Here is a 15,067-nt window from a genome sequence, read left to right as displayed (position 1 = left end):
CATTGTAAGTTTGTGTAAGCTCATCGCGACGCGTACCACATGTAACATTGACGAGATAGTGTAAGCTACTTGTTTGTGTGTGACAAAAAAAGAAGCATTTTAAACTCTGGGACGGCCAATCATCGAACAGGGAAGCTGTCGTCTGAAATTCCAGGATTGCAGATATAAGAGCTGGTTAATATTAGAGGCTAAGAACCGCCTTCAGATCGCGTTAACACTGTATTGTTTGGTATGCATGATGTAACCAAGTGCACTAAATCTGATAATAAACTAACACCTGCTGTCCATTGCAAATGCAAATATATATATATATACATACAAATATTATATATCTATATATATGTTATATATATGTATATATATATATATATATATATATATATATGTATAACATTTGCATTTGCAATGGACAGCAAGTGTTAGTTTATTATCAGATTTAGTGCACTTGGTTACATCAGGTAGAAGAGCAAAATCGATCGGTTTCAGTATGACGTCGGTATAGATACATACAGTAGCGTGAGTCGATTCTCGCACCGTCGCTTCACGGCAAATCCTATGTAATGTGGATAGTTCGACTCACGCCTCTCAGCCATGCATACCAAACAATACAGTGTTAACGCGACCTGAAGGCGGTTCTTAGCCTCAAATATTAACCAGCTCTTATATCTGCAATCCTGGAATTTCAGATGACAGCTTCCCTGTTCGATGATTGGCCGTCCCAGAGTTTAAAATGCTCCTTTTTTTTTGTCACACCAAACAAGTAGCTTACACGAACTCGTCAATGTTACATGTGATACGCGTCGCGATGAGCTTACACGAACTTACAATAACAGATATTTGCCGCTTTTTAACGAGAAAATCTGGTATCGACGGATGCGGTCTGTTCTGTCACAGTAGGTACGGACTACTCAAATATCAGATTTCGATTTGAGATTTTAACTTATATATACATATAAATGTTACGTACCAGTAAATCCCCCAACGCCAGCGAGAGGACGTACGTATTAGGTACGTTTCTCATATTTGTGTGTCGAAGGATCGTAAGAGCAAGCACGCCATTTCCAGTGAGGCCGATTAGCAGGATCAAAAGAAAGACGATTGGTACGATGTACGTTTCTGGCCGGTCGCTGTACGGTGTATATTTCTCTTCCTCATCGCTGATATCTTTCGTGGTATTGGCAAAGTCACTGGCTTCCGTGTAATTTGTTATTAATGCCAATGGCGTTAATCCTGTTGTTATCATGAACATTGTAATCGAGGAGGATGGCGAGGCACTTGTCGCGTATGGCCACGACATAGCCATTCCGTCCCAATTCTAGCGCTTCTTTGCCGTTAATGAGAATATGATCCTCTTTACATTTTGATCTTTCTTCTTCGTTATCCAAATTATAGAGCCTCCAACGTCAATGACAGTTACATGCACTAGCTGTAAAATAAAAAGAAATTAATGATTTTTATGTACAGAAAGCTTGAAACTAATTTATTTATTATTGGTTTATGTTCTGCTAACGCTAAAAAGCTTTATTTTCAATATATATAAGCACATAAAATAGACAATATTCAAAATATTGTGTTAAAAACACGAAATAACATCATCGATAATAACGTGAATAAATAACGTTAAATACTCCAGAATCGGACATTTATTAAATTGACTGTGTGATTATAATCCTTTATAATATTATAATTGAAATTATAAACTCTGGTATTGATTATAATATCTGACGTGATGTTGCAATTTATTACTACTTAATGTATTTGGTGTTGAACGCATAAAACATCAGATATTCCAAGTATACACATACAAATAATGTACATATCTAAAACTTAACAGATAATATATGTGGGATGTCAAATTCGGCGGTTTGTTGTTGCGCGTGAGGCATTGATCACGCAGTGTCGGCCTAACACGCGAGTCGCGTGCGTGCGAGTGTGCGCTGCGCGAGGCGAGACACAGAAGCGAGTGAGCGTTTGACGAGGAAAGTAGCGAGCGACACAGTCCGCGAGTTACCGAGAACTATATTATATCCGTATATTGTATATCACTTCGGACTATCGATTAAACGATCGCATGTTAAAAGATCTAGCCTCGGCTCTATATTTACCCGCATATCCATAACATCCTACATATATGAGACCAAATGGCATAATATATCTTTCACGTTTTATTCTTTTTAATTTTTTCTCTGCAACATTTTGTACTTTTTGCATATTGAAAGTACAGTTTGTTAGCTATAAAAAGCAATATTTATTTAAAAATTAGAAGATAATATTTTATTAGAAATATAAATTTTTTTTGAAAAATATCTAACGAATTAATTGATCCTCTCATCTGGGTAGAATGGCACATGACATGAGATATATTAAGACAAAAAAAGAAAAAATACACACATAAAAAGCAATGTTTCAAAATTAACATATTTTACATTTTTAAATTAACATTTACATTTTAAATTACATTTTTAAATTAACATATTTATTAATCCATTTTAATAAATATATTTATTAAAATCCTTCTTAATTATCATATTTATTCTTACAGGTATTAAGTGGTTTTTGAATTTGTTCTTTTGATTAATTAATACCATATTAATTTCTTCTTTATTTTTTCTAGTTTTTTTAATTGGTAAGTTTATGTAGATCTTTTTACATGTTGTTGTTTTTTTATATATAAATTTAATTTTTTAAAAAATCTTATCCGTGCTAATATCAAAATTAGATTTCTTTGGAACACATATTTAAACCAGAATATAAAAATTTGAACATTTTGCTAAAGTGTAATTAAATAAATACAGTTTTTACAATTGTAATAAAGTACGTAGAATTCTATACATATGAATAATGTAAGACAGTTTACGTGACTGTAAAAATTTACTTTTATTATTACTTATTATTACTTATATTAAATACTAAACTAAACTAATATTATTAAATTTATTTATATTATCAAAAGTTCAACTATAACAATATGTATCCGTAATTATCGCTTGCAAACGAATGCAGTTTGGATGACACGTGTCAGAAATGAACTCGTGAATTTCTCATTTGCTTTATTCTTCTTGCTTTATCGTCTTAAAAAGTTTTTAGAAACTAATCAAAATCTAAATCAACTTTTGACAACTTGTCCCTGTAATCAGCTTTACATCCTTTAAATCCTTATTGGTAGATCGTATTTCGCGCTTGTGAAGTAAAGTGAACTACATAAAGTGAGCTCACAAAGTTGTTTGTGAACGTATTACTCGTAGTGCTCTTTCGAAATTTGTGATCCTGTAAGCAGTTTACAGATCGTCGCAATTTTCGATATGGTTTCAAATGTTAAATGAGTGCCGTTACAGCATTGCCGCTGCATAGAACGTGTTAGAACGCGTAGGAGTAATCTTTCACGGATATATATCGTTAACCTTTAATCGATTACCAAATATTTCACATAGGAGATATGCCATTGGCTATTGTGCAGGAATATCAGTCAAGCAATGATAAGGTTAATCCTCCGATACGGATTGACAAATTGCTAACTGAACCTTTTGTACAATGTTGTGTTTCAATGTATTACGGCTGTTTCTCTTGATAAAAGAAAGTTGATAAGTCTAACAATAAGATGGAAGACTGAAACAAAATTTACAATAAATTGTAATAAAAGCTAAAATAATAATTATGCTTACAAAGAAATATCAATTATTACAAATAAATTACGAGATGTAGAGTAGAATTATCATTGATTAGGATCGATAAATCATAGGTATATATATGTTTTGCTTCAAAAACTTCAATTGGCCATAAGCCACGCTATTCTCCGTGTTTTGCTTCACTATATCATTCCCCATTTTCGACCTGTCTTTGCCATGCCATTGTAAACTCTGAGCTTTAGCTTTAGAAGGATAACTATGACGTAAAGATGGCGAGTTACGCGAAAAAATAACGTAACAAAAGCAAAAAGGCATTGTATCGAAAATCAATCAGAAATGTTTCCCCCGCATTCATGTGAATCTTTGAATATATATTTATATAATATTAAGTATAGTTATATTTAACGTTGACATTTCACGAACTTGTTCCACAAAAGCGATGTGACATTAAACATTACTCATCGGATGCTGTACATATACACTGTTTCGTTCATGAGTGACAGTGTAGTGTAGGATGAAGGGATTTATAACTTGCCTGCCATAAATCCGATCTAAATTTAAAGGCTGTAAACAAGACTGGGAAGAGTAGGATAAAATAGGATTAGGATCTATGTACCGGCAAATGTACCGCTTAAGAGAGATGCCAAAATATTTCGTCGTCTGTACACTGAGGGAAAAATATTGTAGAATCAACAAAACAATTTTGTTGATTTTTCAATTTATTGATTCAATTATTTATTTTATTGAATTAAGTACACGTCTATTATTTGAACAAAATGAAATAATTGAATTCTGAAAATGGTATCATACAAAATCATTTTTTTTAAGTTAATGATAAATTTTGTTAACTCAATAAAATAATTTTGTTGAACCAAGAACATTAACGTTTTTAAAAATAGTAAATTTATTCAAAGAAATATTTAGTTAATGTTATATTATGTATAATTGATAGTATAAAATATTTAGTTAAAAAGATCAAATCAATATAGTCAACAAACAAAATAGTCAAAAGAACAAAATATTTTGTACAAATATTTTGTTAAGCCAATCAAATCATCTGCTTGGCAACATACAATCTTCCGGTTTTATTAAATCAACAAAATTTTTTTTGAAAAAAATAATTATTTCTCTCAGTGTAGCGTTAGTGTGTAACTAATAGCGAATTTGGTTGGCCGCACCAGTGCGCACTCAGTGCACATTAACGCCATCGTACACCAATTAACCTAAAGTGTATGCTTAATATATAAATGGATTAAAACAGAATAAATTACTTTTACTTCGCCAGTCAAATAATAAACAACAATGGAAATATTAATCGACTCTACTGGCCATTATATTGTCTTGGCGATTATAATGGCCAGTAGAGTCGATTAATATTTCCATTGTTGTTTATTATTTGACTGGCAAAGTAAAAGTGATTTATTCTGTTTGAATATACACCTTTGACTTAAAAATTTTCGGTGTTTCCATCTTATATTATGTCTATTAAAAATAATTTACTACGCCAACCAAAATTGTGTTTCAAGTCTGACGATTTGTCGGCGCACAGTTACTATGGTTGGAATAATACTGTTTAGTTTAATACAGCTTATTGCGATAAATATTACCACATGCCTCAGTGGTTGAATTGGTACGACACTCTTCACGGAATGAGAGAGGTTCCATGCAGGTTCAAACCCTGGCTGAGGTAATATTTTTCGCAATAAATTTAATTATTTAAATAAGATGCTTATATACATAAGTATCAAAGATTACATCAATTTATATTGATTAAAAGAGCGTCTTGACGATAATCGAACCAAATCGTGGTCGTATTGTCTTGGCGATTATAATGGCCAGTAGAGTCGATTAATATTTCCATTGTTATAAATGGATTAAGTCACGAAATCCTCAATATTCTTTATTGTACTATTTGGTAAAATATATATTAGGCATTTTATCAGTCGAAATATTTGCATTTTACTTTAAATATTAGAGATTAAATCAGTGTACAACAGCTTTAATGTGCATTGAGTGCGCACTGGTGCGTCCAACCGAATTCGTTATAAATAACAAGCAAAATATACAATCGGAAATATGAAAAACCACATCTTCTTCGAAGCTAGAACTTGAAGAAGCCTTAGGTACAAGATTAATAAAACATTATCGCTCCAAAAATTAAAAATTATTCTTTAATAATTTAGTCTTTACCCTCACTTATACACATATTTTTTCATTGATTCGTAAAAAATGTAGCAGAAATTAAGATGAGGCAAACTCAACGGATTCGATTCCATTGGAGCATATATGATTTGGCAACATTCCAGTAGTTGTATTGCTGATTCTCATGTATAACTTATGGATGGATTAGAGAAAGAAAGAGCAGCAGATAGTAGCAAACTGCATGCGTGCCATGATAAAATCTCGCGAGTAGAGAAACTAGCTCTTTAATTCCTACATCGAGCACATTGCATACCTAATCTAGATCCATAAAAGCAATGCATCGTGTATGGGCCTATTGATAATATTACATCTCATTTGGATACAAACTATGATTATTACATATTAATGATGATGTTTTCACGACTAATGACACAGTTTACATGCGTATTGAACGCGCGATATACTTCTTTTTCTTTTTAGCTTTAGTTATTCCTAGATATCAGTTTGAAAGAAATTACTTTCTCCATCTGTCATCCGTGATTGCAACCGAATCGTTGGAGAAAAATTAGTAATCGAAAAAAAGCGCTACTCGACTTTATGACGTTTGTAAAAAATGAATGACTGAGCACACTTACAATGATTTTAGAAGAAAATATGCCGCGCTCACGTGTAGATATGAGACCTACGAAAAAATTAATTAAAAATTAATTTTAAAAACGCCGCTCTAGAAGTGCCGAAGTTTTTGCTTAAATTTTAATGCCGTACTTGCAATAAATGATCCACGGCTTCCACGCTTTTTATTTGGAGCATAGGAAAATGTTTGTACGTATGTGTAGGCGTTTTCATCAAAGGAGCGATATTCTCTGTTTTTGCGCGTTTGATTAAACTTTCTATTTCCGTTACCCGTCTCTCTATAATCTTCGCTTCTCATTAATTTATCTTCTCCCGACAACTCCACTCTTGAGAATAAAATAATTGGTGGTAAATGTGACTTTCTGCATTGGCATTTTTCATTGTAATCATAATTCTAAAAATATTTGCATACCTTATATTAACATCAATTTATACATCAATTTCAAAGGAAATGTAGGGCAAGAATATTTATTTGTACAGCCGCTCTAGAAGAGACGTAATGCAGGGGATCTTGACATGGTCTAATCACATTTCAGACGACTGCATGACTTACGAATACGACTTCAAATTTGAGATGAAAAAAAGTTTTAGAAATCTTCTTGTTGTACAATAGCTCGCAATTGAATAATTATTTAGATTTTTTTATTCAAAACGTCAAATAAAATAGTATATATTTCCTTACATATAGTAAATAACTCCTTAGAGATAATTCAGTATAATTGAATACAAAATATATCAAATAAATTAACATACCGCATAAATAAGATTTCTATAGTACTATATTTATAGTACTATATTTTCTCACGGATAAAATAATTTTTCCCGACAGTCGTGGAATATCTGTCGTTGTCGTATTTCTTTCCGAGAACGAAGAACACTTTCACGTATAAAACGCGAAATCTCGGTTAGTGTCGTAAACATTTTAACGGCCTATGACGAGATTCATTTTAACCGTTTCCCTCTTGGAGAGTATCATGGACCAAATGATGGCTGTTAATTGGGTTGAGAAAATAATCAAATTCAGACACATGGCCTGACGAATTTGCGGTAGGTTGGACTGCCTTCATTGCCGTTTACCCTATAGCGATCAATCATTATTGGAAGTTACATTTCCGTTTACGCTCTAACTCACGAATACAATGTCTACATTTTGTTATCATATTTATAATGCAGAAAAAAATGTTATCGCAATACTAAATGTACTGTGATGTCAACACATCGCGATATTGAATTAATATTGAATTGCTTTCTGCACTCTGCTCACATTATGACATTTATTCGATAATGCAGATTTTCGCCCAAGGCTATACTTCGAAAACATCTTTTTTTCTTTTTTAAGATGATATATTGATGATTGGTTCTGCGAAATAGATTATTACAATTCCATATTGTGTTTTATTTCTTGTTAGCCATTTGCCATTTCTACGATAAACGTATGCTTATTTTAAGAAAACATAGAAAGGAGTAAAATAATTGTTTAAAAAAATAGTGAGTTATTAGATTATTGTTATATTGAACCGCACCGAATGTTTTTTCTGCGAAGACATTAGACAGATTTGCCGTGTGCCGCGCCGTATTGTTCGCACTCGCTCTCGATCAATACGAGGGCTAAAAGAAATTTCTTTTCGTCAGCCCTGAGGGTGATTTCCCTCCATTTACGATCTACCTGACCTCGTAATAACTCAAGTATACCCATACTGTCGCAGGTGGCAAGCCGACGCCGTATTGGCGGTTTCCGTAACTTTTGTAAGTGAAAAAGTTCATGCATTGAAGTTTAATTAACCCTGCAATTAAGGAGTGTTTATGATGTAGACAGAATTTTGTTCGGGCATCGAACTTGTTTTAATCGAGTATTGATAGAAAGATATGCACAACAAACAGCACAAAAATATACAGAGAAAGCATTAAGAAAGCATGCAATTCTGTTTAGATATTAATAGAAGTATATTCTTCGACAAATTGTTAGTAAGAATTTATTTGATGTACGACGGGTAAGAAAAGTATTTTCACACCTTGTTTATTCTGGGATAATGTATAATGTCTTACACGTCAAATTTTTCTTTTCTATATAGCAGTACGAATTCTTATTATTCTTATGACAATTGATTTAAAAAATGTCAGCAATTTGTTTTATCAGAAAAATTATATTATTAAGAAAAAAAATCGATTTTTAACATTATGATATTGTTCTTTATTGTTAAATAATTGTGGTTTTCTAGAAAAATTCTTATTTTAATGGACTTTATGAAAAGACAGAAAATCATGTCAAGCGCCCTACACAAGCGCCTAACCCGGTATTTTACCTAGGCATCACATGTGTACAAGTGACACACAGACCAAGTAATTAATCTGTAAATTCAATTACAATTTTAAATGGTATTGCATATATTTAGAGTTTAACCAATCCGAAAGTGCCCGTGAACGATGCTGCGTTGAGTATGTCAAATGAGAAATTACAAGAATTTATATTGCTAATATCTCTAGAGGAGGAAATTTACAGTTTAAAGAGCTTTTTGACAAGCAATTTAAAAATTATATCGTACATCGTAGCAATTACCGGAATTCAAGCCTTTCGTTGTTTTTTTTCCAAGATAAAGTTTCAGTTTGTCGATTTAGTTACAATGTTTTTTTTTTTACGGAACTGGATATTTTAAAATGTTTTTTATATCCCATGGATGTGAATGTATGCCAGATGGCCCCATCGACAGATATTTTTTAGATCGTATAAATCTTTTTCTCAACTAGACACTACACAATTATCAACTAGACACTAGACAAAATTAGAACAAAATTTCAATAGCACCTATTAAAGTTATTAATAACAATTTGTATATGCGCATAAAATAATATTTAAATATCGCAAATATTTTAAATAATTAGCAGTTAATTATTTGCAAAAATGTTGGAACCGTTATTTTCGAATTTAACAGAATATTGTGATCTGGATTATATGTATACATTCGATCAATATATGCAGTCATTCATAATTTAGAGTCATGATAAGGATTGAAGTTCTCTCGTCGGATTTGTTCGGATGTAATACTTACCAGGAAATGTTTAAGATAGTACCTGGAAATATGTTCTCACTGTGTGAATACCAAACATCGTGACCAAATGTATGCGTCGAACATCCGTGCGATCGTATATTCGAGTGCTCCCCAACACGCACGCATACTAGATCTGAGGATTCATGAAGTTCATTCGTGCGTTCTAAATGTCACAGCACATATTGCTGAATGCATATATTCGCTTGTACGCATCATCGCGATGTATATGTCTCGTAGGTGTGGACTAATAAATGCGTTTCGGACTTATCACGGATGCGTATAACATCCGAATGACCAATGGCTATTTCCCTACACCACGGCGCGTAAACGTGCACACATCCCGCCATGAAATATTTATGCCGACATTAATCGGTGATGCTAATTGAGCAGTATTTATTGAGTATACACGGCGCGTGCAATCCAGTTTATCAATGCTACGGCCAGTTCATAAATTAAATCGTTTCGATCACTAACAATAGATACCACACATAGCGGGTAAGAAATGTAGGTACGTTAATATTAAAGTCAATTGAAAATACATCATACATGATCGCGATATAGGCATTGTGAGGTAAAGAGAGACTACGAATCAGAATTCATAGTCCCGTGAAGCGATAAGACTTTGGTGCAGCTACTTTTATATAAAATATGTAGCGAGCGAAGTGTTAGCTCAAGATATTTGAGAAAAGAGGAACTGAGGCCATTATCACGTTCCGAATACATTGTCGAATATAGGGGAGACCGGGATTGGTAGGCCATAGGGGCAGGTATAGACTATAAAGTCCGTATCAGACTACGGATTGGGATTGAGATTGGATTGATATTTAATCAGTTGTTAATAACTTTACATAAATGCGCTCCCGATCGCGCCGAAATTTATTGTAGAAACAAGCATTCCTCCCCCTTCAATTCCGCTAGACGCGACGTCACGGTCACATGTTGTTACAGAATGACAGGTTTATTGAAAAGTTGACTACAAAAGTAAATTTTTTTCTCAAAAATTTTTTGTTTTTACACTTTATGTAGCTACAAAAGAATAAATGTCATAGCACTATTTTAGAATTTGTTGGACAAGTGATTGGAATCAGTTTTGTTTAGATCCATAAATATTTAAAGATTAGGTAAAGGATTGAAATAAAAATGGCCGTTTGGGGCAGATTGACTTTGGTTAATTTACTTTCCTTACGAATGTAAAAATTATGTATCGGACGAAAACAATGAGTGACTTAAAAACAATCTTTTTCTGTATAATGTTTTTATTTTTAATGTAGAAGAATTGTCAGAATTGTTATTTTGTTTTTAGAAAAATGAATTTTTATATTTTACTTTAAAATGACTTTTTATGATGATTATTTTAGAATTTAATTCTACGTGAACGTGATAATGATATTCTTTTTATATATGTATTTTATTAAAAATTAAAAAACTGAAAAACTGGCCTACCACAGCCCCAATCTCCCCTACATACTTCATCGTGTGCATGCGAATAATTGCTTTTGTCGTAACAGTAATTGCGGAAATATTTTATATAGGTGGGGGGGGCTTTCAAAACTTTGAGAGATCGATGCTTACATTATAATTAACATACTAATATTAAATTCCATGAACTTGAGATAGACATATTGCACATGCTGTTCTCTCAATCGGTTTTCCCACACGGAGAATTGAAAAACAGTAATAATCTCTGAATTTTCGCTCATTCTTCAACTTTTAGTCTCAATACACAGATGCTTACTGAAAAAAAAGTAATGTCTGCTGAAAAACACAGTAGTATCTAAAGATTAAGATTGTAAGCGATATTGTCTGAAAAAATAAATAATTACTGAGGAGTTTCATTATTCAATCATGTGCGATTCTGTAACCATTACTGTTGGCTCTCAGTATTCGTTCTATCGCGCGACCTCAGAGATCGAGATTCAGGTGATTCAGAATAGTTACTGTAGAATGCAGCGTTGGCGATGACAATTGACAGTAGCGCGACGTGTTCAGACGAGTTGGCTGAGAAAGGAAAATCACAGCTTCATTGTCGTGCGTATTCTTGTGCGTAAAGGTTAAGATTGATTGTCAAAAAAAGTATAAAGTGCAAATAAGAACGTAAGTAAGATTTAAGGTTGATTCACACTATACGGCACGGACCGTCACGTTCCGGCAACGACACGTACCGGCACCGGCACGACAAAACATTAAACAATGCATACAACAAATTGTATTATTCCCGTGATAGAAATGACGAATCTTTAAGGAACAAATGTTAATTTTTTATTAAAAATAACTTTATTATATTAAGAAAATCTAAGTAAAAGAATTATAGATAGACATTTAACCCTTAAATGCCACACCTCTCAAGAATCTCGTAAATGACACATGGGGTCTAAAAGACCCCAGCATGAAAAATGTCTCCTTACTTATTGATTTTTTGATATTTAGTTATGAAAATTATTTTCAATGTTGTTCAAGGCTTAGAAAAGAGAATAAAATGCTTATATTGTTAAAATTTCAATTTCAACATAGTATAAAAAATTAAGATCGCCAACAGTTAAAATGTTGGCTCCAAAATCAAAAAAATAAAAATAATAAATAAATAAATATGAGCTTCATATTTGGCGGGAACATTTAAAATATATCATTCTAAAGGGTCTGGGGTCCGCTGGACCCCGGGTGGCATTTAAGGGTTAAAAAATCTAAAGATTTCTACGTGCAATTTTAGAAAAAAATGTGTGGCATAACAGCCAAATCTGTCATACTGATAAAGAGTAGAAATATATAGATTGTTATAATGATAGATACCACAAGCGTATGATTAGCTCAGCGTTAGCGTGTTAGGTTGCGACCCCGGACATCTTAGGTTCAAATCCCGTCGATGCGTTCTCAAAAATTGTAAAACAAATGCGTAATTATTAATTAATAAAATAGAATATATGCGGAACCACGAATACAAATTAAACTAAAAAATATTTAAAAAAAAATAAGAACAATTTAAAAAATAAAAAGAAAAAATTGTTTTTTTTTTTCGTTATAATATTGTACCGGAATCATTACTGGTCTTTATCGTAATGGTTATGGAACGATACAATACTGATCCAATACTGGATTAGGAAATCAACCTTAACAGTCGATCTGTATTCATTACTGTAGAATCCGTAATAGTTACTGTGAAATCCGTACTGGTTACTGGAAAAATGTTTACTGTAGCAGTACGTAATAGTTACTGAAAGAGAGACTAAAAGTTGAGAGCGAGCAAAAATACAGGAACTGTTACGGTTTTTCAGTTCTCCGTGTTCCCAGCGCTGACAAATATTGTTTCTCAATACTTCAATAATACCAAAAACAATATACCGTATTATGTACGATGATAGATTTCTCTTGCATAATTTGACTAATTAATGTTGAAAGTATCAATGTAAACAAAAGTTACAGAATGTTTTATGAAGGTCATAATTGCTAATTAAGCGAGCGTCAATTAAAATACTTGTTAAAACATCCATTTGAAGCGAGCTAGAAAATAAGATTATGTCATTCATCCTTATCCCTGACGTTTATCTTGCTTTAATATTCAACATTTTACACCACTACATAAAAAGCATTTGCATAAACTATCTTATCTGAAATAATTTTATATAAAGCAAAAAGATATTATTGGAAAATATTCCTGTCAGAGTGCATTTTTTCTTTGCAATGGAACATTTAATAAAGTGCATTAGTAATATGATTTTTCCTTGTAGGTAGAAGTTATTATAAACAAACTTGATTATTTTCGGTGGTAAAAAATTGAAGAGAAACGATAATTTAAAAGAATAAAACGATCCGTTATAATATGTGTATGATCGGAGAATTTATGCGTTTCACATATTAAATCGTTATCATTCTTAGGAGGCTATAGGATTATCTTCTATCTCAGGAGAGTTCTTTAAATTATTTCTTGAAATTATTATGATCCTTTAAATTATTTGTTGGAATTAAATAAACTATAACATGAAGGGTAAGCTGATCCACCCGTGATATACGATCAAATTCGATATCTCTTTTATGTACTAATAAATATTCTTAAACGTTATTCTTTTAATATTACTCAATTCCTTTCAATATGTCTAAAAAAATACGGTTCTAAAGAAAGAGAACTAAAATTATATTTCTTCTTTTAGAGATATCGTTAATTTTATGTCTTTGCATATTATAAATATCTTCATAGACTTTATATTTTTCAAATTGGTGTTATAAAGCTAGCAATTTGTTTCGTTCCAGAGGCGATACAAGCGTCATTAAGCGAAGCTAGAATTCCAGAGAAGTTTTCATAAAATATTACTCATTTAAATTACGTGACAAGCATGATAGTAATGTTATACATAAATTAATGTTAACAGAAACAGGAAGTGTACTCATAATCGGATTACATTCTCATTCTGCTTTCTTGTTATCTCTTCGAAGGCAAATTTTCCAAGCCGCTCACCAGAATTGTCGCTGCTCGTTTATTGATTTATATTTCTGCGATAGACAACGACGTTCATGCATTCATGAAGCTGCTACATAATAAGGACTTGCATAATTAGAGTTAAAGATTGAGATATAAAAGGTCTATGTTAATTGTGTCTCTCTTATATTAATTAAAAACTTTATTACGTTTTTTATATCACAGCATCTTACTACAAAAAGATCATAAGTGCAACAAGTATGCATAATTACAAGGGTTTTGGTATTTATGTAAAGTTTTAATACGTTCGATGCTGACATAGGTCCTTTGACATCGTTCCTTTTTAAAACCTTGTCTCAAATATTTTCCTGTTATTTTTTCCGGTTACTCACAATATGAAAGAAGAAAATAAAATTTTATAAGAGCACATTTATGTATTTACATTGGAGCGTACGAATATTATGCTGTGACCGGAAATTGAATTTTAGAAAAAAAAATCCATAGATTTTGTGACAAATTTTGAGATAAAACTCGCGATCAAAAATTTATTTAAAAATATAAAAGTATAAAAATTTATACTGATAAAATATAAAACTTACTTGTCTACTAGTAATATGTCTACTAGTAAGTCTACTAGTATATTAATAAGGAAAAAGAATTATTACTAAAACGTAGAAGTATCAAACCATTTACCTCGACAAATTAGAGAATTGTTGAAAAATTACGTTCTAACGGTAGAAATTTTATAAAGAAAATTTTGGCATTAGCTGTATATATTTTGTATATTGCCATAAGTATTACATAATAAAACATAAAATATAAATAAATTTTTGAAGTTCTTGCTTGAGAAAAGACCAGAGAAAATAATCACGTATTATTTGTATATTTTTTGTATCGCGTATACTTTTCTTCTATATAAGAATCTAATTATGTAGTACGCATGATATAAATGTAAAAGTGCGAACTATAAAAGATGAAACCAACGTATATCTGTGTACACACACATACATACATATTACTTAAAGAATGTGATAATTTTATTGTGAAATAAGTATATATATATATATATATATATATATATATATATATATACACAAAAACTAACTTTCTCTTTACGATGAAATTGTCACATTGTTTAAAAATAATAATTTTTATACAATTCTTAGTCTCTTTTACGAACATTTGCACGTCTATTTTCACACTTCTATAAT

At 31.8% G+C, this 15,067-nt stretch overlaps 2 protein-coding genes across 5 annotated transcripts in view; one reads left to right on the top strand and one right to left on the bottom strand.

Moving 5' to 3' along the window:
* The window catches only part of LOC139776537 (neuropeptide CCHamide-1 receptor-like), a 94,008-nt gene that overhangs the window by 14,793 nt on the left and 64,148 nt on the right, over positions 1-15,067 (top strand). The gene's annotated exons all lie outside the window — the stretch shown is intronic.
* The window catches only part of LOC139776525 (neuropeptide CCHamide-1 receptor-like), a 39,574-nt gene that overhangs the window by 3,840 nt on the left and 20,667 nt on the right, over positions 1-15,067 (bottom strand). For all 4 annotated transcript variants that reach the window (XM_071713254.1, XM_071713227.1, XM_071713234.1 and 1 more), the window contains one exon: positions 968-1,426. In XM_071713254.1, the coding sequence (XP_071569355.1) occupies positions 968-1,303 (336 nt within the window). In that variant the 5' untranslated portion in view covers positions 1,304-1,426. The remainder of the gene's footprint in view (positions 1-967; positions 1,427-15,067) is intronic.

The sequence above is a fragment of the Temnothorax nylanderi genome, unplaced genomic scaffold (genome assembly GCF_030848795.1).
Source record: "Temnothorax nylanderi isolate EJ_2023f unplaced genomic scaffold, tnyl_v1.0 TNYL_tig0005_pilon, whole genome shotgun sequence".
NCBI lineage: Eukaryota > Metazoa > Arthropoda > Insecta > Hymenoptera > Formicidae > Temnothorax > Temnothorax nylanderi.
Note: the sequence above shows the minus strand (reverse complement) of the source record. Positions and strands in the feature narration are given on the sequence as shown.